The sequence below is a fragment of the Sinocyclocheilus rhinocerous genome, unplaced genomic scaffold, assembly GCF_001515625.1.
Source record: "Sinocyclocheilus rhinocerous isolate Xijiao unplaced genomic scaffold, SAMN03320098_v1.1 scaffold781, whole genome shotgun sequence".
Classification (NCBI taxonomy): domain Eukaryota; kingdom Metazoa; phylum Chordata; class Actinopteri; order Cypriniformes; family Cyprinidae; genus Sinocyclocheilus; species Sinocyclocheilus rhinocerous.
In genome coordinates this window covers 1,878,538-1,903,393 of record NW_015658395.1, presented here as the reverse complement: position 1 = coordinate 1,903,393, position 24,856 = coordinate 1,878,538, and the positions used below count along the sequence as shown (strand labels likewise).

Below are 24,856 nucleotides of genomic sequence, written 5' to 3'. Positions count from 1 at the left end.
ATATATATATATATATATACATACAGTATATATTTATTAGAAAAAAATTCTATGAAAAGTGCAACAAAGACATACTGTGAAATGGACAATAAAATGCAATTAAATGCTGGTGAAAGATTAGCTGTGTTCGCTAAATCTGGAATTTATTACACATAAAAAGTGTTGATAGAGACATACTTCACATTGAACAAGAGCAATTTTTTGTAAACTGATCAGAAAGTGAATGTCAATTAAGTGTACAGTAACTCAGTTTTGCCATCCTAATTTATCTGAATACATGTCAGAACAGCAAATGAAACTGTTTTAATTTGGAATTTTATGGAAAAATCAGAAGGGATGAACCAATAGGATTTTTTTGGGCCGATACCGATACTGATATTAACAAACAACTATTGGCCGTTTCCGATTCCGATACCGATATTGGTCAATTGCATATAGCAGGGCTTAAAAATGAGAGAAAAAAAAAAGATTGGTTCACTCTGAGTAGAATCGGTATTTGAACGTTTCTGTTCCTGCGTTCCTCTGTGAAATCGGTTTGAGTAGAAAACATACCGGTTAATAACGTTATTTTTAAAAACTTTTTCTTTGCCAATAATAATAATAATAATAAAGTACAGCGTTTAATTTACTCAAAAAGAAAAAAAAATCATGAAGAGAGTCTTGAATGATCTCTCTTAGTCATAGCTAATACAGCATCATCTTTTCTAGATTTACCAAAGACCAAATGTATTGAACAAAAGAAAAAACTGTCAACGCAATAAAAACATTAAATAATTTTTTTCAAGATATTTAAAAATGTTTCAGCATTGATTAAAAAAAAAGGCTACTCCTATAAGCGTTCATTTTGAGAGGAAAAAAACAGCTTAAAATAGTAGGCTGTACGTTGCATATTATTATTACATTCAGAAATAATGTAGGCAAAAATAATGGTAAATAAAAGAAAAATTACAAACACAATTAGGAACTATTTAGTTCCCTTCGCTCCACAACAAATCCTCTAAAGTTGTATTTAGGTTAAATATAGGCCTAAGCGTCAAGCCAAAACGAATCAATTTAAAAACAAAACTGAAGCCTACCTCTCTCATTCTGCACGAATCCAAATGTTTCCATATTCGCGAAGTATCTGGATGCTAACCTATTATTTATTATGTAAACTATAGGCTTTGTTCTTCACTCGCATTATCGACATAAAACATACTTCACATATAGGCTATCAGCAGTGAGGCGCTGGTCACAATGAATGGAACAGACTGTAGGCCCTACTACAGACTATTTAAATTAAGCAGTGTAACTTTTTATGTTTCTTTAACTGTATTTTATTTTGATAATGAACAGGCTGCGATGTCAAATTAGCAAAAATGTGTTGTATGTGTGTGAGGCACCGACGCGATCACTGCATTGTTTTCCCAACTGTTACTTCGTACCAACGCTGGTTTGTCATACAGATATAAGCAAAACATCATTCAACACTGTAAAGCTTTTGGAAAATAAATAAAACTGCTTTCTGCCGTCTCAGTTTTTTTTTTCGTGAACTTCGGAGCACGTTACAATTATCCGAAACTCAGCACAAATTTTTTTTCTTTCGTTTTGTTAATCTGTTAATGATTTAAAGTGAAATATATTTTGTGTATAGGCCTAGGCTATATATTCCTTTTTATGTAGCCTATATAGTTTTATTCTGTTTTCTCCGTTCACAGAAACGCTGCAGGTGCGTGATGTGACCTTGTGTGAATCCGTGTTCTACACTGGTTTCAAACAAAAAGCTGCATATTACCTGCCATTCATTTTCACTTAAATGTAGGCCTAATGCTTAGTGCTTCGTGACATATCCTCGAATAAACTCTAACGCCGGTGCATTGCCATTGTGACTTACCTATGATGAATTTACAGCTGAGAGCGGCATTTCACTCGTTGGATGCGTGTCAGCGTCACGTTTGCATATGGCCGTACTATGCCGTCTGACAAACTATTTTGTACTAGATGACAAACTAGATTTTATTTTGTTTTAGCAAGTATTTAATTATTTTGCCCAGAGAAAAACGTTGGATTATGCAACAGACATGCAACTCGTCGTCTCCATGCAGTTAATTAATAAACCATTGGTATCGGCACATTTCATGCTATTTCTGATATGCCGATGACTTTAAAATAATCAAAAATCGGCCGATAAATATCAGTGGCCGATACATCGGTGCATCCCTAAAAATCAGTATACATCACTGTTCAAAAGTATGGATTCACTGAGAAATGTTTACTTAAGAAAAAAAAAAGAAAAAAATCCTTTTATTCACAAAAAAAACTAATGTCACAAATTACTATTTCTATTTCAAATAAATGCTCCATTATTAAAACTCTGCTTGTTAAAGAATTATCCATGCACAGAATTAACATTTTATTATTTTACCTTTTTTGTTTGTTTTACTTATGGCTGCTGAAAATAAGGCCATCACAAGTAAAAAATTATGTTCACACTTTATTTTAAGTATAGTAAAATACCATTTCTCGCTATTAACAAACCATTAACTACGACTTTTGCCTCAATAAACTCCTAATTTGCTGCTTATTAATAGTTAATAAAGTAGTTGTAAAATGTAGGCATTGGGTAGGGTTAGGGATGTAGAATATGGTCAAGCAGAATATGTACTTTATAAGTACTAATAAACAGCCAATATGTTATTAATATGCATGCTACACTCTCAGAAAAAAAGGTACAGAAGTTGTCACTGGGGCGGTACCTTTTCAAAAGGCACACCTTTGTACCTAAAGAGTCCATATTGGTACCTTAAAGGTACATATTAGTACCTAAAGGGTACATATTAGTACCTAAAGTGTACATATTAGTACCTAAAAGGTACAAAAGTGTACCTTTTGAAAAGGTACCGCCCCAGTGACAGCTTTTTTACCTTTTTTTCTGAGAGTGTAATAAGCATCTAGTTAATAGTGAGAATTGGTCCCTATACTAAAGTTACCAAAATTATTCACACAGAATTAGAAAAAAGTTATTTCAAACAGTCATAATTTAAAATGTTATTATAAATTATATTAAAATATAAGATTTTGTTGGTCACACTTTAGATTTGTTTTTTGACATTTACTGAACATTTAAACAATATATATATATATATATATATACATACATATATACTTTTTTTTTTTGATAACGAGTTGCAAAGATGATGAAGCTGAGATTGAGCGTTTAAACTGATTAATGTCTGTCTGAGGTCTAGAGCTCTTTCTGAGCTCTGATGAGTTGAATAGTAAGTTAGCTTAAGCCCCTGCGGTTTGATCACGTCTGCAGGGAGCACAAAGCATCGCCTGCATCGGCTTTGATGAAAACCCATTAGGCAGAAAAAAGCATAATCGTGATTATACAAATAGAAGGAAACTCTATTGGCACTTCACAGAAAATCCCACAAAACCTGACCTTTATTTTCTCCCCATGTCTGCCTCCTCTTTCTTTCAGCAGAGGTCACGGTGTAAGAAATCACACGCAGGACAGTGGGAAAGAAGAATGGAACAGGATGAATAGCTGATGGGTGGAGAAGGATACACACCAATGCCAAATGTCTTGGCCGTGGTCCTGGAAAAGATCCAAGTGACCTCCCACTCAGAGCATTTATGCAGGAATCAGCACGTCATTCCCAAGAGCCTCATTTAATAACACACGTGACCTCTGATCATGCCAGCACGTTTGACAACCAAAAGTCAGTTGTTGTACTAATGTGATTTAAAAATATTAAATCTGAAATATAATCAAACATACACTCTTAGAAAATCCCTACAAATTCAGGAAGAACCTTTAACATCCACAGAACCTTTCCATTGCACAAAAGCTCTTTATAGTGGAAAATGGTTCTTCAGATTATTAAAGGGTTCTTCAAAAAGTGGTTATTTCAAGAACTGTACTCTAAAAGGTTCTTTTTGGAACCAAAAATGGTTCTTCTATGGCATTGCTGTGAAAACCCCCTTTTGGGACTTTTATTTGTAAGTGCTAGTATCGTATGTAGAGATCTAGTTTTCAAGAAGTGAATTTCAGAAGTGAAGGTGTCAGCTGTTTGGCAGAACATATGCATATTTATGCATCCGTTACATTCATCAGAGGATCTTCATCTGTCTACATTTGAGGAACAAACACACAGGCTGAACATTAACTGACTATAGCCAAAAAAAAAAAAACTACTCAATTTTGACAAATAATCTTTGAACTCTGGACATGTCATACATTTTATGGAAACAAAGTGCATTATGAATTTGTTTTTTTAGCTATGTCAGATATAAAACAGCTGACAGTTTTTTTGTTTTTTTCCCCCTGAATTCCTGAGATGTTAATTTTACCCCCCAAACAATGTTTAATGCCATTTTATGAACGGGTCCTTGATTTAACACTGAGCTAAGTGGTTACATGAATACATGAATAATAAAAAGTAAAATCACAATGTTACTCACTTGAACATTTATAATAGAGCTCTAAAATTCACAATTACCGCATGCTGTCTTAATGTACTAAAACAACACATCATTTCTCTCAAACACTGTTTACAGACAAAAACATGAACACATAATCAAAAAAAATGTCATTTGTATTGTATATTGTATTGACCATCCCCATCTGGTCAATTAATTTCAAATGCATTTCTTCGAAGCATTGCACTCACTAAATATTTGCTTGATTATGTCTACACTACTTGGACAGATGCAAAATGATGTCTAAACATAAGACCATTATTTTAAATTTTTTTGCAGTGTAAAGCGCTCTTGAATTTGTTCTAGATTATTAAACATGCCATTGTGATGATTTGAAAGCATGTCTGATACACACAGACTGCTTTAGGTTTCAGACGCAACCGATATGTTAATGAAAACAAGATGCACGGTCAGTGTCAGCCAAGTGCATTCAATACAGCAGTCAATGCATATTTACCTAAAACTTCAAACCTTTGCTGCAAAACAATCACTAGTATTTCCTTCAGGAAATGTAAAATCTAGTTTCCAAATCATATGCATCATTATGAAGTTGCAGTTGACTCGTAGTGACTAGGGATCTGCCAATCCTTCAATCACCATCACCTCGGCCCACGTCCAGGCACAGAAACAGAGCGCGTGGCCAAGAGGAGGGACGAGAGAACAGAGTTCAGCTCACCTGAGGTTTATCACCGCTGCCACGAATCACTCAGCGTATGTCTCACAAACTGAGCTGCTCCCTCTGTCACAGACACTCCTTCACCGCTTGCACATTTCTTTCAGCAAACTTTGGACTTTTGAAACTCATTTTTTAGTTGAATTAATATACAATATTTCCTTGGTGATACTATATGATAAATTATTTGCAAACTCCTTAATTCCGATCACATTTAAAGCCGACAAGCATCTGGAAACAAAAATAACATCTTTAAGTTCTATTAAACAGCACTGTGTCATTTTAAGCTAAATGAATAAAATAAAAATATTTTGGTGATATTGTGCCCCCGTTATCAAGGTTATGACTTTCATTAGCATTTATGAATCAGTAAACTGATTTTTGCATAAATAGTCATGAAAAAGCAAAGCTGAAAACCAAACACTGTTTTCTGTTCTGATAGGAATCTTGTCAAGCATGGAAAAAAATACAAACGAGAGTAGAACCTGCCAGCATTTAAAATTATATATATATATATATATATATATACTCTACTCTAATTTGTATTTTTATACACACACACACACACACGAGAGAGAGAGAGAGAGAGAGACTTATATTGTATTTATTATATATACATGCGCGCACACACACACACACACACTCACAATTTTGAATTAATCTGTTTTAGCTTCCAAAATAACAGCAGATTTCTGTGTTTTGTTTATGTTGTGGATAAAAATGGCTCTCCTTTCATGGAATGACTCTTTTCAAGTAAGGCTACAACTCACACTGAAGACAAATCCAAAAATGTGTTGCATCCAAACGGCATTAATCTGGCAGGAAGACTGCTGGCTGTGAGATTTGTTACTCTTACATTACAGAGCTCAGACTTTATGGAGCAGAACAATCATATCCATTCCTTCAGCCTCATAAAAATTAAGACTCACAGTATGATCAGAATAATACTGGAAATGTCTTCATAAAAATCAAAACACATAATTAAATCCTAAATGGGGTTTACTGTGCACAAAAAATGTCCATAAAACAGGATGTATTTCAATTAAACACTCTTTTAAAAGAAAGTGAGAGCCGCAGCAACAGTATAAACTGCTGACTCGGACGCCAAAGTTCTTGTGTTTAAATTAAGCTTGCCTGCCTACTTTTGAAAAACCATCTGATCATTCACAAACTTGTGATACTGTAGCATTCGGATGGTATTTTATATGAATGTAAACAAATGTTTTGCTGCTCTTTCACTTCTATCGACCAACCGCTTCTTTTCCCACAGACAGTCCAATTAAAGGCAGCGCTGAATCAATAAGACAAACTGACTGCACAATAAATACACTTTCAGCCTGCCATCTCATATTATGCTCAAGGTCTGAATTCTAGATATTGCTGGTTACCTGCAGAACTGACGTTGCTCAAAATATTGAGCTGTCCTCATATGCTGCCAATGTACCGTTTAATGTCCAGAGACAGATTTATTACAGCCTCCTGCACAGTCATTATAACAATGCATAAGACTCATGATTAATGATAAAATTATATCAAATACATCTGCCTGTCAAAACAACCGTCTATGCACGCATCAGCAAATACACAACATCACAAAAAAGTTCAACTGTTTCTCCACAAAATAAAAATCTTCAATGTCTCTGATTGTTCTATGAAGAACCTTAAACATCCACGGAACCTTTCTATTGTCGAAAATGTTCTTTATAGTGGAAAAAGATTCTTTAGGCCATGTCTACAATAATTCGGAAACATTTGAAAATGGCAGTTTCATTTTCAAAAGTTTCTCATCCACAAAATATTGGAAAGTCTTAGTCATCTTACTTAGCCATGCGGAAATTGTAACACGAGCTCACTGAGACCAGTTAGAATAAAGTTCTCCGTTATAATGAAGTTTGCTATTCATTTTATTAGCATTTTATTAGTCTCAATAGACATTCCATCTCTGGTCTAAAACGCAATTGCAAGTAAATATTCTCTAATCTTTGCAGGAATGTATATGAAGAGTGTACAAATAATATTTGCATTATTGAAATAAAGGTTCCAAAAGGGTGTTTTCACGGCAATGCAATAAAATATCAAAGAACCTTTCAGTGAACAGTTTTTGAAAGAATCTTTGGCAACAACACTTTAGATCAGGGAGCAATTCTTACTATTAAATAGTTGCTTAGTTATTAGCATGCCTATTAACATACAGTGGGTACGGAAAAGGACCATGTGATATTTCAGTTTTTCTTTTTTAATAAATCTGCAAAAATGTCAACAATTCTGTGTTTTTCTGTCAATTTGGGGTGCTGTGTGTACATTAATGAGGAAAAAAAATTAACTTAAATGATTTTAGCAAATGGCTGCAATATAACAAAGAGTGAAAAATTTAAGGGGGTCTGAATACTTTCCGTACCCACTGTACTGGCTGTTTATTAGTACTTAAAAAATACATATTCTGCTTGACCATATTCTACATCCCTAATCCTACCCAAAACCTAAACCTAACAACTACTTTTCTAACTATTAATAAGTAGCAAATTAGGAGTTTTTTGATGCAGAAGTCGTAGTTAATGGTTTGATAATGGAGAGAATGGGACCTTAAAATAAAGTTCAAGTTTGTCATTTGTGTGACCAGGTATTCATAATGTACATTGTAATGCATTACATTCATAAATCACCAAACGTCTTCCATTTAAGGATTATGGAGGCCACTGTGCTCTTAGGAACCTTAAGTGCAGCAGAAATTTTTTTGTAACCTTGGCCAGATCTGTGCCTTGCCACAATTCTGTCTCTGAGTTCTTCAGGCAGTTCCTTTGACCTCATGATTCTCATTTGCTCTGACATGCACTGTGAGCTGTAAGGTCTTATATAGATAGGTGTGTGGCTTTCCTAATCAAGTTCAATCAGTATAATCAAACACAGCTGGATTCAAATGAAGGTGTAGAACCATCTCAAGGATGTTCAGAAGAAATGGACAGCACCTGAGTTAAATATATGAGTGTCATGTGACCATGTGATATTTCAGTTTTTCTTTTTAATAAATCTGCAAAAATGTCAACAATTCTGTGTTTTTCTGTCAATATGGGGTGCTGTGTGTACATTAATGAGGAAAAAAAATTAACTTAAATGATTTTAGCAAATGGCTGCAATATAACAAAGAGTGAAAAATTTAAGGGGGTCTGAATACTTTCCGTACCCACTGTACTGGCTGTTTATTAGTACTTAAAAAATACATATTCTGCTTGACCATATTCTACATCCCTAATCCTACCCAAAACCTAATAAAAAATTAGGAGTTTTTTGATGCAGAAGTCGTAGTTAATGGTTTGATAATGGAGAGAATGGGACCTTAAAATAAAGTTCAAGTTTGTCATTTGTGTGACCAGGTATTCATAATGTACATTGTAATGCATTACATCTTTTCATAAATCACTCTAACCTAAGATAAAATTCATTATAATACTTGAAAGTTTGCTTGTTGTGTGTTTTAATGCATTATATTTTCTAAAGGTGTAACAATGAAACAGAGAAGTATTATAATGTATTATAACTGTGGTTACATGATCATGAGATCATACAATGCATTATAGGGTGCATTACAAGGCACAATTAATGCATTAAAACTACTTTCATAATGCATTATATATATATATAAAGGCTTCAAGTAAAGTGTTAAAGAATCTTTTTTTTTTCTTAATATAAAGAACATTTAAAAAATCTAAAGAACCTTTTGTGGAATGGAAAGATTCCATGGATGTTAAGGTTCTTCATGAACCACATATGCTTAGTTGGGGAAATATCCAGTGATATCGTCAACTTGAATGCACAGACACTATTAGAACTGAACTGAGCTGGGCGTTGACATCACTGAATCAATGATGAACGGACTTTAACAGAAAATTGAGTGTTTACTGTTGTCATTTTGCATTATTACACACTATTTTTCCTATTTAATACTATAAAGCTGCTTTGACACAATCTGTATTGTTAAAAGTGCTATATAAATAAAGGTGACTTGACACAGATGCCAGTAAAGAACCTCAATGATGAACGGACTTTAACAGAAAATTGAGTGTTTACTGTTGTCATTTTGCATTATTACACACTATTTTTCCTATTTAATACTGTAAAGCTGCTTTGACACAATCTGTATTGTTAAAAGTGCTATATAAATAAAGGTGACTTGACTTGACACAGATGCCAGTAAAGAACCTTTTTTTTTTAAGAGTGTATCTTTAGCAACTCATAGTAGCAACTCATATAATACACATCACATGACTAAACATTTTCAAAAACCTCAATTTTCACAGTCCATTCAACAATGCGAAAACTGCATTTTAAAATGTTTTCCACTTGTGAGAGAGTCTTCAAAATGCTCAGGTTTCACTGGATAAAAACATTGTGTCTCATTGTGGCCAAAATGTAGATTAAAAGGTGAATTTGCAATTGTATCTGGATTAATGTACACTATAATGCAGCCTTGGATTATTCAAATGTTCTTTGCACTATAAGAAAAAAAGTTATTTTAAGACTTTTTCACTGATAGGTTCTTTGAGAAACCCAAATAGTTCTCTGATAGCATTGCTGAAAAAAAAACCCTAACAACCTTAATTTTTAAGAGTGCAGATGCTTTTCCCAAGATGCGATTGTATTGAGGAAGTAGAAATGAGCATGTAAACAGAAGCAAACCAACTCACTGACCCACAAAAGTCAAAAAACAAGTGGCGGCGAGTCTGTCTAGCCTGTAATCCTGCTACCATGGTGAGATGCTCCTGAAACAGAATGATGGGGGTGTTGTCAAGGCAACCTGCGCAGATCCTTCAGGGTGCTCGGTGCTCACATTTCCCCGTGTTCTTTGTTTACAGAGAGATGGATTGAGAAGGAAGACAAAGCTTGGAAAATGTCTCACTACACCTGTGCATGGGATATAAATCCAGCTATGTAAGAATGTGGCTTTCACCATGGGACCAATACGATTCAGTAAGTCCTGGCATGAATTCCCAGGCCGCTCATGTAAACGCAAGCGATCATACTGTATATAACTGAATCTGTCACCTCAGATGTCTCAATACGACAAAGAAAAGCTTCGCTGAGTGACAGTGCGGCACCACTAGAGCTGAAGAACGGCTGATGTGAGCATCACGAAAATGTCACTGCTAATAATTGAGTAACTCTGTGCTATGAAATCATTTACAATGTCAGAGGAGATTGGGTTCAACACTATGAAGCTGTTGATCTGTAAAGGTCAATTAGGAAAAACAAGACAATCAGAAAAATGACAAGGCTTCAGGGTAATTAGTCCATGTGACTTTAAAAGGGACTGGTGTGTTAATTAATTTTAAGCCTGTTGATCTTTACTGATGGTCCTGTTTTTCCCCAATTAACCTTTTGCGGCACTGGACAAAGTATAGACAGATCTGAGATTCTCAGAGCCCCACAGTTCAAGAAAACTGAAGATTACTTAAACTTAAACATGGCTGAATATATTAAACTACACTTTTTGGTGTCTGAAAATATTTGCTACATTCCAATTTGCATACTATCCATCCTAAATAGTATTAAAAAGGTTAATTATGTGTCCCAAATTGTAGTATGTTGAAATGAGCATCCCAATGGTACTCTGAAGGTCTACTATTTCCGATCCATATGTAGGCTGCATCTACATTAATCCGGATACATTTGAAAATGCCGTTTTAATTTCAAAACGCTCGCCGTCCACACTAGCGTTTTTAAGCATTTTCTAAAACTTTCTCATCCACACTAAAATGTAGGAAAACGCTAAATTCACCTTGCTGCGCATGCGTAAAACCTCCTATTAGTGAAACTGAAATTTATCCACTTTGGAGAGCGTTTACAAAAAGCGCCATCTCATTGTCGACAGAAGGCCAAAACAGAGAGAAAAAGATGCGTTTTCAAATGAAAACGTATTAGTGTGGACAAGGCCTTAAAGGGATAGTTCACCAAAAAAGAAAATTCTGTCATTATTTACTCTCCCTGTAGTTTGTTCCAAACCTGTCTCTGGACAGGAAGGCTATGGAAGTCAGTGGCCGTGAACTGTTTGGATACCAACATTCTTCAAAATATCTTCTTTTCTGTTCAGCAGAATAAAGAAATGACAAGTGGGTGAGTAAATGATGACAAAAATACTCATTTTTGGGTGAACTATCCCTTTAACAGCTAATATTGCCCACAATCCATTGTGCTTATGGGGAAGATTCAGTTTAGGAACTACAAACACAAATAATATATTTAAAAAAAGTTCAAACACAGGATGTGGGAGACCTAAGGTTAAGTAAAGGGGTTTGAGTGATTTATAATCAGCATCTAACTTGATGAAAATATTAATGTTCATCTGCAACACCAATATTTGGTACACAAAAATAGATGGTGCTGATGAAGTATCAACAACCAGTGAAGCATAGATATCTAAAATAAACAAGTGTGAAAAAGTCAACCTTGATCAGGAGCACATGCCTGAGTGTGGTGTGATTCAAGCAGGTTCACCGTGGAGGAATTGAGTATAAAAAGTGTGGCTGTCACCGTCATGGAGAGAGATGTGTAGGGGAGGCACTTGGCGATATGGCCTTGCCTGTGTAAGTTCTTATTCTGTGTTAAGAATAAAAAGAGAAAGATGACGGTACTGCCTCGTGTTAAATTGTGCTGTGCATTTATGAATTTTGTTTTGCAAATGTGTTATTTTTGAGGCTGATCTGTCTCCATACAGCACACCAGCCATAACAGTAATGAAACGCTATAGCCAGAACATCGTGATAAATCTCCTCTGATAAAACAGCATGAAGTCCAAACTCTGTTTTAAGCAAAGCAGACAGCATACTTACTTTATGACATCAATTAACACAGACGGCTTTGCAAAATGTGTCTGAATCTATTCCATTAATGAACTACATTTACATTTCCTGGACTGGCAAGGCAGAGAAAAAAACAGTACTGGCTTTTTAGGTAAAATTAGGTATTAGAAGAAGTTGATTCTGGCAGCTATAGATGCTTAAATGTATGCAAGGAAGAAGACCAACCATAATAAACTATACAAACAGATGTTAGAAAGAAGATAAATTGCAATTATTATACAGTATATGCAAATGTGATGGTGTTGTTCTTGTGATAGTTTATATTTTCAGTGCAGAATGCTGAATGTGTCAAAATATTGCAGAACCTGAAGCAGGCAGTCATGCTGATATGGGTGGGTTTACAATAAGCATTTTTTAATAGAGTTTTTTTTTTTTAAATGTTTGCATTATGAAATAGCTGAATTGGTTTTATTTGATAATTGAGAGCTATTTGAGGAAAGAGAACCCTCTACATTTGTTTGTTTTTGAACTTTCTAGTAGATCGGACTAGTTCATTTTTATTTTACTAGTAAACTGAACTAAAATAACAAAAATAGCACAGGATGAAATTACCTGCAATATGAATGAGTGTTACCAGTTCATAGGAGAAATTCTCCATATTTCAGTGAATGATAAACTGCTATGCATGGTTATGAAGGTGTGAGAGAGGATGTTCTCTCAGGTGGTCCTCTGATGTTTTAGAACACAATGGTTTCCAGACGGCCCCCCTGCTGGCCATTAAAAAAACATAAAAATGCCTCCCACTCACAATGAGTCACGGCCAAATCAATACATACTCTCCATCCCAAGCAGGCTATTTAAAGTGCAGCACAACAGGAGGAAGAGAAGCCAATTAATTAGTGCTAAAGCTTCACTTCCTATAGAGGATTAAAGGGAACTGCACAGCGCATGGGAAAAAAACATACTTGAAGGGTAATATGTCATTGTGGAAAGTTGTTAAAGAACTTTAAAAATAAATAAAAATTCAGGATTCGTAATGTGCTGATAAGCTAACTGTTGATCAATGAGCTTCTACTAAAGTGGAGCATGTGGTGTACTCGGATTAAAAAACAAACAAAACAGCAAAGCTGCTCTAAAAATATCCGAGCAGGTTCTATAAATGGCGGCGAGTTTTTCTTCTGCTGACTGCGTTACGAGAAGTCCGGAGGGAGAGTCCAGTCCTACGCTAACTTCTAACAGCTAGACTAGAGCGGGAAACAGAGGCATGTTCAGGGATTCAGATCAGCGACTTCATGTTTCAATTTCACTGAGCACACAGCTTGCGTTCAGCCAATATGTTTTTTTAATGCGAGGATTCAGCACACTTGAACATCAAAATGTATTCAAATGTCGACTAGTGGACTGAATACATTGGCGTATTGTGATAGGTTTTCATACCACAAAAAAGGAAAAAAGGATGAAACTAATTATAAAATATCATTCGCATGACAAAAATGTTAGCGTATTTATTGTACGACCTTGCCTTCAACTTGGTACAGCTGAATAGTATTACACAATTTAGTAACCACAAACAAAGCAACACATTTCAGCGGGAGAAATACAGTTTCTCTGCATTTCAGACGTACGGTTTCTGAAATAAATAGTTTTATCACTTTCTAACAGGAAGGTTTCAGGTCTTTTTTTAGAGTCTTGCTCTATTATTACTATTAACATATAAGTAATCACATTCCTGCACAAATGTGTTTCATGACAAATGACAACAACACTACAATACGTCTCTGGAATCTGTAACAGGGCGAGATCAGTGACGCACAGCTAGCGAAATGACAGTGACCTTTCAAAACCAGACAAGGAACGCACATGCTTTTTGTGTAAAGTGTCAGAGATGGAGTCTCAGTGTGTTAGAGGGAATCTTGGTATCATTTTAAAAATGCAGATCCAGCACAAATTCCTCAAAAAGGGAAATATGGCAGAAGAACATGGTTGCTTAGCCACAGCTACGTTTATGATAGAGCATGAGTCATTCATTTGTGTTGTGATTCAAGTGATACTAATAACACCTTCATTATCCATTATCCATTCAAATGACCGCTTCAAACGTAGTCAGAGCACGTCCTGCTTACATTCGTAATAAAATGTAAACAGAAACCTCAAACGTTTACATGGTTTAAAAAATGCAGGTCGTGCATGATAATAGATACTGGACAAGTAACAGTGAAGGTGTGTGTGTGTGTGTTTTCTGTGGAGTTTGGTGACATTTATTTATCTTTTCGGCCGGTCAATGTCATCAATAGCTGCGAGGAGTTTCTGTCGTGCTTTCTTGTTGATGTGGGACCCGAGGCAGACGTTGACCAGGTTAGTCAGCTGCTTCATAGAGTACTCCTGGTCAAACACAAAACAAACTCGTGATAAATCTCTACTAGAGATGCCTTACATCATTTTAATGAGGACTTAAAGCCTGCCTTGAATGACATGCTTTACTAAGCAGCATCAGAGGGCTTTTTCTTAACATTTAAATAGGAATCAATTAGTGCCGCATGATATATAAAAAACATTTTCACAACGGTTTTGATGGTGATATTAAATTAGATTAGCTTTGAGATAGTCATTTGCAAGAACTAAAGTTTTAATACAGGGATGTTTTAAAAAGATCTCTGATTTAAATTTCAGAAACAAACGTTGCCAGATTTGGTAAGTTTGATTCCTTTCTGTGAATAAGATCAAATGTGAATATGCTTTAATGAATCAATTCAAAACTATTATTATTTTTGTATTATCACTACAAACTTCTCACATAGTAAAATATATAGGGAGACACATATAGTTTGTTATTATGTATTGGTGCATATATTTTTATAAAATAAAATGAATGTCACATTTTAAATATAAACATTTATTAAATATAAATATTTAAATATTAAATAGAATGAATACAGGTAAAATGGTACATGTCCTCATTATTTGTCATTGACCTTTTAATATTTTTGAGTTAATAGTTTTATAAAATTTGTAGTATTTTACCTGCATTTACTTTTTATAATAATTAATATTTAAATTTTACAATTTAAGATAATTATCTCTCTCTCTATATACTGTATAACAATATTTAATATTTTTGAGTTCATTTAGTCTTGATTGCAATTGATTTGGTGTGTTTTTACTTGACTTTAATTGTTTTGATTGTAGGAATTCGCCATTTCAAAGCATTTAGCAATCTATAAAACCTATTTAGCACCTTTTAACAACCTGCCTACGTTGTGTTGTCAGGTGTAACCCATCTTACCCTGTGGTTCTTGATGAACTGCTCCATGTCATTCTCAGTAAGGTAGTATGCCTTGATGTAGGTCTCTACGAACTCCTTGTCTGGAATTGGTCTGAGGTCGGTGAGCTTCTCCAGCTTCATCAGGAACTGCTGGAAGTCCAGCTGCATCAGCGCACGTCCTTCATTACTGCATTTCTTCACATTTGCATAGCTGGCAGACAGCAGGAGAGAAGGAGAGCAGAGGTGAGTGTGCGTCAAACAGATAAAGGGCATTCATTAACTGTTGACAGTTTATGCTACATTAATTTTAGAGACAGTTCCCTACAGTAACCTCAGGTTAAGTGTCTTGCTCGCGAGCACGATGGTGCTTGTAACTCTACGGGTTACATGTAACCTTATGCCCTACCACTGATCGAACCTGGAACCTAGCTAACCGCTAGGCCACCATAATGTCAATGGAATGTCAATAAGAATACATCAATAAATAGAGCAACAATGCAGTGATTGACAAATCAGAATCAAGTCTTCTTATCTTCCAGGGCCATATAACAAGATTTACGATAGCTGAGATCATTATTTTTGTTTCTAGGTCCCCTTCTGAATGTAAAGACGTGATAAAAATTTTCAAATATAGGGGTGCATACTCATAAAATAATAAATCGGCATAGATGCTCCACATATCTGGTTTTCAGCTTAAATAATAATAATTGAGACAGACCGTGGGATATGTCATTTAAGCCAAAAGACAACTTTTGACTGTAAAGAGACACCAAATGCTGAGGGCCATTTTTGGTCAAATTTGCCATTTGCTCAGTTTGACACCTTTTGATTTGTACAGCTTGTGGGTCTCGGTTTGCAGTCCTGAGCCCTAAGCATCCAACACAACCAAAGCATTGATTTACAGTGTAGCTGCATCCAAGGCAAACAAGCATCCACGCAGAGTTCAGTGCTGTTGACACCCCTGTTTACTTTTTGGCTGACAGTGGTGTAATTACTTTCTGTGAGGGGAAAGATGTTGCTGGGCCTATTGAGTATATCCAGTCTGCCAATATATCCCTCTGTTTCCCTGCCTCCTTCTTTCCTTCTTGTCACGTTCTGCTTGATGGCAATGATTTGGAATGCAACTCGGCGCTGCACTGGTAGAGACTACTTGAAAAAGAGCGGCTGAAATGGGTATAATTAGAGTTGGTGCTAGGATGAATTAGCTAAGGGGCCATTTAGATGTAAGATTTTTAGAAATTTGTCTCTTCACCTTAATTACATGTAATGGTACTTTAAAAGTTAAATGTTTTTAGTTATGGATATACATGCTACTGTTCAAGTATTTGGAGTTTCTTGAGAATTTATTTGTTTAAAAACAGTAATATTTTGAAATAATATTGAAAATAATTTATTCCTGTAATGGCAAAGCTGAATTTTCAGCAGCCATTAGTTTTATCAGATATCAGTGTCACATGATCCTTCAGAAATTTGGTTATTTAGTGCTCAAGATTCTTATTCTTTCTTTCTACTTATCAATTTTGAAGAAAAAAGTGCTTTTGATGTATTTTGAAAAAAGTGTTTTTGATGAAGAGAATGTTCAAAAGAACTTTTTTTTTTTTTTAATTTGATTTGTAATGTTATAAATGTTTTACGGTCACTTTTGATCATTTTAATGTGTGAAAATGTACTAACTCCAATATTTGGAATGGTAGTATGTGTGTATGATAATAATGATAAATAAATGTAAAAATAAAACGGGTAAAAAATAAAAATGTAAAATCAAAGATAAAATGAAGTAAAAAAAAAAAAAGTGAAAAAAAATGCAATAAATGACACTACACTATAAACAGGAAACTAAAAAAAAAAAAAACATTTTAATGGCATCATTGCTTGCTGGTAGAGTGATGATAAACATTGTGGGAGAGAAAAAAGGTCTCAGATTCAAATACCAAAAGATCATACTTTTAACACACTATTTTAATACACCATACCACAGCGAATTAAATCATAGACTGTAATTTTAAAATTAATTTACTGATTTATTTTATAAAATAGTTGCAAAACATTAAACAAGTAAAACACATTTGTTCACACCTGACTTTTTTTGGCATTTCATGATTATTATTAATGTTTCGGGAATTATCCCAGCATTTAATCAGCTATAGGACGACAGTAATTTTCTCAGCTTACAAAATGCTGTGGATGCTGTCTACCTGAACATGTGATGAATACAGAGAGCGTTAACTCCCTGCAATTACAATCACTGTTCAGTTTTGAGCAAAACTGCACAGGCAGAAAAAGCAGTGAAGATAGCAGATACAGACTGCTCCAGCTACACTCAGACAGCCTCTTTAACACCTCTTTCAAACAACCTGCCATCAAAGATTGCGCTCTGCCATTTTCAAACAAGTGGCCCTTGACCTTATGATGCAGGTGTACAGCTGAATCCTGCCAGGAGGTGCTTGCCAATCTATGCTGGGCCATGCTCTTATCAACTATATTTTCTGTCTTGGCAAAAAACATCCTTTTAAACAATCACAGTCCTAGACCTAAGCTACATCTGAAATCAGAGGATTATGACAAGCTGATGTTACTGAAACCCTAAACCTTACCCTAATATCTGATTAATTAATTGACAAAATAAATCATTACCATACTGATTATCTACCTATGATTTTAAATTGTGCATGCTCACTTCCCCTGCTTATCCAGCAACAATGACCAGCTCCTGGGTAAATAGCTTAAAGTCCTCGGGGTGTTTGAGTCTGAATGTGTGGCACTTTGTACAAATGGAGTATGCAGACTTAATAGAGGACCAACTGTTAAGGAACAAACCAAATGGTGATTTTAACCAAAGCACACATTTGGCCAGTGGCAGCCCAGATGGGACTGAACAATACAGGAGTGATGAGTTTGTAGAAGATTTTTTAGAGTTTCTTAGATATTCTGGGAACACATGGTCATTCCACATCAGTCCATCTGTGCTGTTGTTACGCACTCTATCGTGGGCTTTTTCAGTTGTTTAAAAAAAGCCTGTTCATCTCTGGACAGTGTGTGATTACTTCTTTATGCACTCCCGAGCTATAGAAATGAATAATCAATGGATTACATGGCTAGAGAAATGCATTATTCTGATACGTTTTATTCTCACATGTGACTAAATCCAGATGTCTACAGTGAAGCTTTACTATGAAGAACCTCTCTGAAGTCAAGAGGTGCCTGTAAAGTCATGTCAAATGTGCTCCCAGCAAATCTCCATTATGTTGAGGGGGTGACGAGTATAAGAGCTTCTCTGCAGGTCTGTGAGCTTCAAGATTGCCAGCACACTGAAGATAATATACTGGGGTAAGGAATGAGTGATGGAAGACAGGTTGACAACCAGCTCTTTGGAGAAGACATGGCTTCTAAATTGCTTGTCGCACCGTGCCACGCAAACTTCCCTGACGTTCATTTACAATAATCCGGCTCTCAACTAATGACAAGCAGATGGGTGACAAGCAGATGGGTGCAAGAAGAGGAAACAAGAAGGAAAAATAAATACGAAGAAATTAAACAACATTGATGGATTTATATATTCAGCTATTTGAGAGCAACAAAGGCATTCTGCTCATGGCACAAAGTCATTACTGACATTTGATGAATCCTCACAGAACTAATGCATGTTTACAATATCTACAGTAGGAGCATGCCTCAGGAAAAAGGTAAAAATGGGGAAAAGCACTACACATAAATACAATGACGAGAGTTGTTGCAAACCAAATCGATGAGGCAGCTGAAAATCTCAGTGTTTCTTGTCTTAAATCAAATATCATCAACACGTAGCACAAGATTTCGGACACCCACGAGTCCCCAGTGATAAAGGGTTTGCATCCCTCAAAACAATCACTGCCAGCCAAGTCACAATTGAAAAAGCCAAAAGCTCTTCTTGCTCAAAAACAATCCACAAATTTAAGCAGAGGAATAAAAAAACAGTAGAAACTAAACCTTTCATTCAGATTTGCTGTTTTAATGCATATACTGTAGCTGTGGCTTAAAAGCATCTGGCTATGAGTGCATTTGCCTTTTGTCAGATATTTGCTTTAAAAGTGAATATACTATTGAAGGAAGTTGAACAAGAAAATTGTAGAAAATATATAATTTATTAAAGAATTCTGAAAAAAAGTACCATGGTTTACACAAAAACATCAAGCAATAGCATTTACTCCACCGGCCTCGCTCCGTTCCCACGGCTCTCGGCCCCGCCCCTCTCGTCACAAATACTATAACGGTTTTCAACACTGAAAATAAAAAGAAACATTACTTGAGCACCAAAATAGCATATTAAAATGATTTCTGAAGGATTAAGTGATACTGATGGCTACTGAAAATTCAGCTTTGCCATCACAGGAATAAATGTCATTTTAAAATATATTAAAATTGAAAACAGTTATTTAAAGTTGTAATAATATTTCACAATATTACTATTTTTACTGTACTCATCCTTTCTGTTAAATACATTTGAATTATACTGGGTAAGACATTCAATTATCCAATGATCAGCGTAGCAGATTCATACAGTACTCATGTCAAATCCACTAGTGTTCACTTGTGCTTTCTTGTAGCATAAATATAACTGACTTTGTGAGAAGATTTAATCAATTGAGATCTGCCTGAGGAACTTCAAGAAGTTGTTAGGAGGAAAGTAGATGGTTCTAAAAAGACTGGCAAAGCTTTTAACCTTCTACATCGATTAAAGTAAAACGGAAAGAGCGTGGCGCAACCCAAACACTTCTAAGGTCAGTCCATCTTACAAAACCGAGCAACTGGACAAACAGGGCATTTGTAAGAAAAATGACCAAGATGCCAGATGGACTACATGGAATTCCAGAACTGTTTGAATGAAAGGGGGAAAACTGTCTAGACAGCAGCAAGCATTTGACGTCTTATGCCTCTTTGGGAGATCAGCCAGAAGAAAGTCACTTTTGAGACAAGCCAACATGAAGTCAGCCTGGAATTTGCTAGAAGCCATGTGACAAAACATGAAATCTATTGGAAGAATATTTTGTGGTCTGAAGAGACTAAACTTGAGCTCTTTGGCCTGAAAGTGAAGTGCTGTTTGGGGCACACCAAATACAGCGCAATACCAAAAATACCAAGCAAGATGGTGACAACGCCATATTCTGTGGTTGCTTTTCAATAAGAGGAACTGAAACTCTGCGACAACAATTTGGCAAAGTAATATCTAATATTTAATAAAGTATATATAATATTTGACAATATAGGCAAATCCTTGAAGAGAAGCTGAGAGGTAAATACTTTTTGTAAATGAGAACTGTAAGTGGAGAAATAAATGGCTAAAGGTAAATTTACTGGATAAATGGGTTTAAATCATTAGAGGATTTATAAAATAAACTAGAAAGCACTATAAAACCTAGTTCCATCAATACTACCAAAGTGAAGTGGTATTGCCACAGTAATAGGAGGTTCTTTGGCCATTGCTGAACTCAGTGGACCTGTATGTGATCCAACTGCTCCTGCAAGCTATTTTCTTTGTTTGGGAAAGGGCTGAGTGGTTTGTGATGGCCAGTACTCCAATAAAAACACTCTGTGGTAGGAGATTTATCTAAGAGCAGGTGGTCTTATAGACATCCACACCCATTTGGTTCAGCTTGGTAGCCCACTTACCCCTCCACTAATGTCCTGTTGGCCAGACGGATGCAGTGCTCCCATAAGACATTGGACACAGGCAGAGGAATCCGAACTATTTTCGACACATCTCCCAGTCTCTGGTTAAACTTCTCAAACTCCTGCAGAAAACAGATGGTGATATGTGGGTCAATGTCATGCCGCTCATGTTTTGTTTGGATCTATTCATTAATTAAAAAAAGAAAAATAATAAATAAAATCATTACAAAAGGAATTCATACATAGAATGACTTGAATGCACCTCTTCTAAAACATTTTTGAGTAAAAAATGTCAGGGTTATAAAACTCACACCACATTGAATATAAAGCCTCAAAAACATATTTATGAATAAATAATTAACAATATTTCTGGAAAATACTTTTTTTAAAACAATGATTAGTATACTCAACAAGGAAAATAGATCACTTTTTACTTGGCCACATTCACAGGATATTGAATTGAAACATTTCTTGAAAATGTCGTGAAAGTTTTTCAAAACTACATGAAACCCACATGATCACAAACAGTACATTTCTAAGAACTTTGCATGTGTGTTTTAACCTAGATTACTAAAAGATTGCGTTATCGGGGACACTCTTAGTTGTCACTGACCCATAACCATTTGTGATCCTGGACCACAAAACCAGTCTTAAGTCGCTGAGGTATATTTGCAGCAATAGCCAAAAAAAAACATTGTATGGGTCAAAGTTATCGATTTTTCTTTTATGCCAAAAATCATTAGAATATTAAGTAAAGATCATGTTCCATGAAGATATTTTGTAAATTTCCTACCGTAAATATATCAAAACTTGATTTTTGATTAGTAATATGCATTGCTAAGAACTTCATTTGGACAACTTTAAAGGGGATTTTCTCAGTATATAGATTTTTTTGCACCCTCAGATTCCAGATAATCAAATAGTTGTATCTCGGCCAAATATGGTCCTATCCTAACAAACCATACATCAATGGAAAGCTTATTCAGCTTTCAGATGATGTATAAATCTCAGTTTCAAAAAATTGACCCTTATGACTGGTTTTGTGGTCCAGGGTCACATTTAATGTTACGTCCTCCCTTGTGTGCAGTGCTTGCTGTTAACCGTTCACCTTAACCACAGCGTTCTTATTGGGTGGTGTTGGAACCATCTGGATGAGAGGTCATGAACGGGCTAGAAGCGCTTTTGTTTAAGCATGCCGTACAAGTCCAGAAATCCCAACAAAGGTGTAAATTAATCACAGAATCAGAGAAGCGGAAACAGCAGTCTATAAATGTTCACTGAAGCCATATTGTCGGACCAGGTTGTCAAACCTACAGGATCCAGGCTATACAAAGAAACAGTCTCTGCAGTGCAGATGTCTCGATAAAGCCGTGCCACGTACAAAAACCTGCACTGTATAAGCCGGCGGCTCACGGAGGTGTTGATTCAGCTGTGCTCGAGCCCATTTCTCTTTCACTTGTGACAGGAAAACCCACCCATAACTTTCTTAACGCAATGACATATGGCTCATTTGAGAGCCAAGGACTACATGTACTGTGGGCTCGCACCTTGAATGTTGATACAAAGCCAAGAGCACTAAAACTGATGTGCAAGTTGTCTGGGTTATTTTGCTACCTTTAATCTTCTGAATTAATTTTTAAAATATCGAGTTTATTTTACAGCTTAGAAATATGGTTTTAAGAAGAACACAAAAGTGCTGGTGTCAAGATTACTGTTTCTCAGTATCTAATTATAATTTATAGTTCCTGCAAGAGACAGCGTAAGAATTCATACCAAGAAACTAATCACAGCAAACATAGATCAGATTATCTGCTCTCAGTCATGTTGATAAGCATTAAAGCAATGCAAACGGAAAGGTTTTTGATTTCTAACAAGTTTTGCAGGACTGCGGCTCTCTAGGACCGAACTTGCCTACCCCTGGTCTAAAAGAACAAAGTCATATAAATCTAGGATGGCTTGAGGGTGAGTAAATCATGGGGTAATTTTCATTTTTGGGTGAACTATCCCTTTAAGAAAAAGAAGATACTTTAATATATACATTTATTTTTCCCCCCATACAACAAAAGTCAAAGGGGTCCAGTGTTGTTTGGTAAAGACTGACTTGAATTGTTTGGACAAAAACAGCTGAAAAATTATTTAAAATGTCCTCTTTTGTGTTCCACAGAAATCATAAAGGTTGAGAACAGCATTTAAATGACAGAATTTTCATTTTTGTAAAAAAATGAACAGCTTACTTTAACCTATAGAAATAAGAACCGGTTCACCCAGTACATGGCAGTTAGAAACTAATAACAGTGCATTCCTGCTCTATAATGCAGGCAACTAATTGTGACATTTACTAATACATATATAGGCAAACGTCTTTTATGGGCCTAGGCACCTGGACGCCATTTTCTTGGTAATTTTAAATAGAGCAAGTGTCAGTGTGAGTCACTGCAGTATTTCCACAGTTACATACTTAATTCAGTCAACTTGGCAAACCCAGACAAATTGGCTTCAACAAACAGACTTGGCACAGGGTTACAATGATGGCACCAGGAGAAACGGCCACAGTGGCTTCACTCAGCTTAGCGGGCACACAAAGGTGAGCCTCATTTCTTCATTAGCAGCCAAGCTCTATGACATTCCCCGCTAAAACTTTGCAGCTCGGATCAGGAACTTATGTAAATCCACATGATTATGCATATTTCGGGATTCATCGAGCTTCCTCAGCAAATAAGCCAAAGAGATAATTCAATTGTGAAACCCCATCTGCTCTCGGAGCCTTTTTTTGTCTCGGTATATGCGCCAGCCATTCAAATGGCTTCCTAACTCCATGCAAAATTCATATAGGCTAATGAGCAGAGGTTATAGAAGAGATGTGGACATGCAAAGGAATGAGACACCCTCAGTCCATTCATACTGAACTGAGACATGGGATAACTTTTCCCTTTTAAACTTGCCCCTCAAATTCATGTGACTCCCAAAGCCTGACCGTTTAAATAATTCAGATCCTGACAAATAATTGATACCGTGATCTTTCAATCTAGAGGAATTCATGAGGCACAGTCATTAGGCAAGAGGAAAAAAATTGGGAGGAAGAATACAAATCTGCATGAAGAAAGCTAACTAGCAACCTTAGGGTAAACATATCAATCAAGCCTGCTCGTTGTGGGCATAAACTTGTTTGTTTGCTTCAGTGGAAGTCACAATTGGGCCAGTAAATTATAACATAGACGTGACATTTCCATGCATTCGTAATGTGCTGCATGTGAAATAGCAACAGTGACAGGGGACAGTGACAGCTGTACTGGGCTTTCATTCAAGAGTTCAAATCCCACAAGTCTCTCCCCAGCAGCACCCAGAGGAGCAGCACTTAACCTGAATTATCTCACTTTAAACATGCAGCTGTGTGAGTGGGCATGGGTTCAACAACACAAGGTCCACTGCACATGACTATGCACTTAAGACTTTATTTCAGTTAATGAGAATTTATCGGCTGTGCCAGCGCTGCAATTCATTCAGAAATCAAACTGATTATAGTATATTATAACTCAAAGTTGGCTAAATTATATATATAAACTGAAATGTCACTTCTGAGCTGTCATCAGTATTGGTTCGAAATGGTCACAATATCAGTCTCTTAAATCAATTAGCAGAAAAAGCTAAGAAAAAAAATCGTATTTAATCTTCAGAGTTTTGTGCAAGTATTTTGCAACCCTTCGCTTCAGAAGAGCTGTGTTGAGCACTTTTTTTATGATGGATGGATGCACTTTTTGGTCTTCAAAATCTCGATCACCATTCACTGCCATTATAAAGCTTGGAAGAGCCAGGACATTTTTTTCATATAACTCTGATTGTATTCGTCTAAAACAGGGGTAGGCAAGTTCGGTCCTAGAGAGCCGCAGTCCTGCAGAGTTCAGCTCCAACCCTAATCAAACACACCTGAACAAGCTAATCAATATCTTCAGGATTACTAAGGCTATAGGCAGGTGAGTTTTGTTTTCAGGGTTGGAGCTGAACTCTGCAGGACTGCGG

General features: G+C 35.9%; 1 protein-coding gene across 2 annotated transcripts in view; it reads right to left on the bottom strand.

Moving 5' to 3' along the window:
* Positions 1-13,256: 13,256 nt before the first annotated feature.
* The window catches only part of vps50 (VPS50 subunit of EARP/GARPII complex), a 141,897-nt gene continuing 130,297 nt past the window's right edge, over positions 13,257-24,856 (bottom strand). Inside the window, exons 27-29 of one of the 2 annotated variants that reach the window (XM_016530397.1) lie at positions 20,840-20,961; positions 15,215-15,404; positions 13,257-14,313 (exon numbers count right to left, since the gene is read on the bottom strand). In XM_016530397.1, coding sequence (XP_016385883.1) covers positions 14,194-14,313; positions 15,215-15,404; positions 20,840-20,961 — 432 coding nt within the window. In that variant the 3' untranslated portion in view covers positions 13,257-14,193. The remainder of the gene's footprint in view (positions 14,314-15,214; positions 15,405-20,839; positions 20,962-24,856) is intronic. The other variant, XM_016530398.1, reaches the window with a different exon arrangement.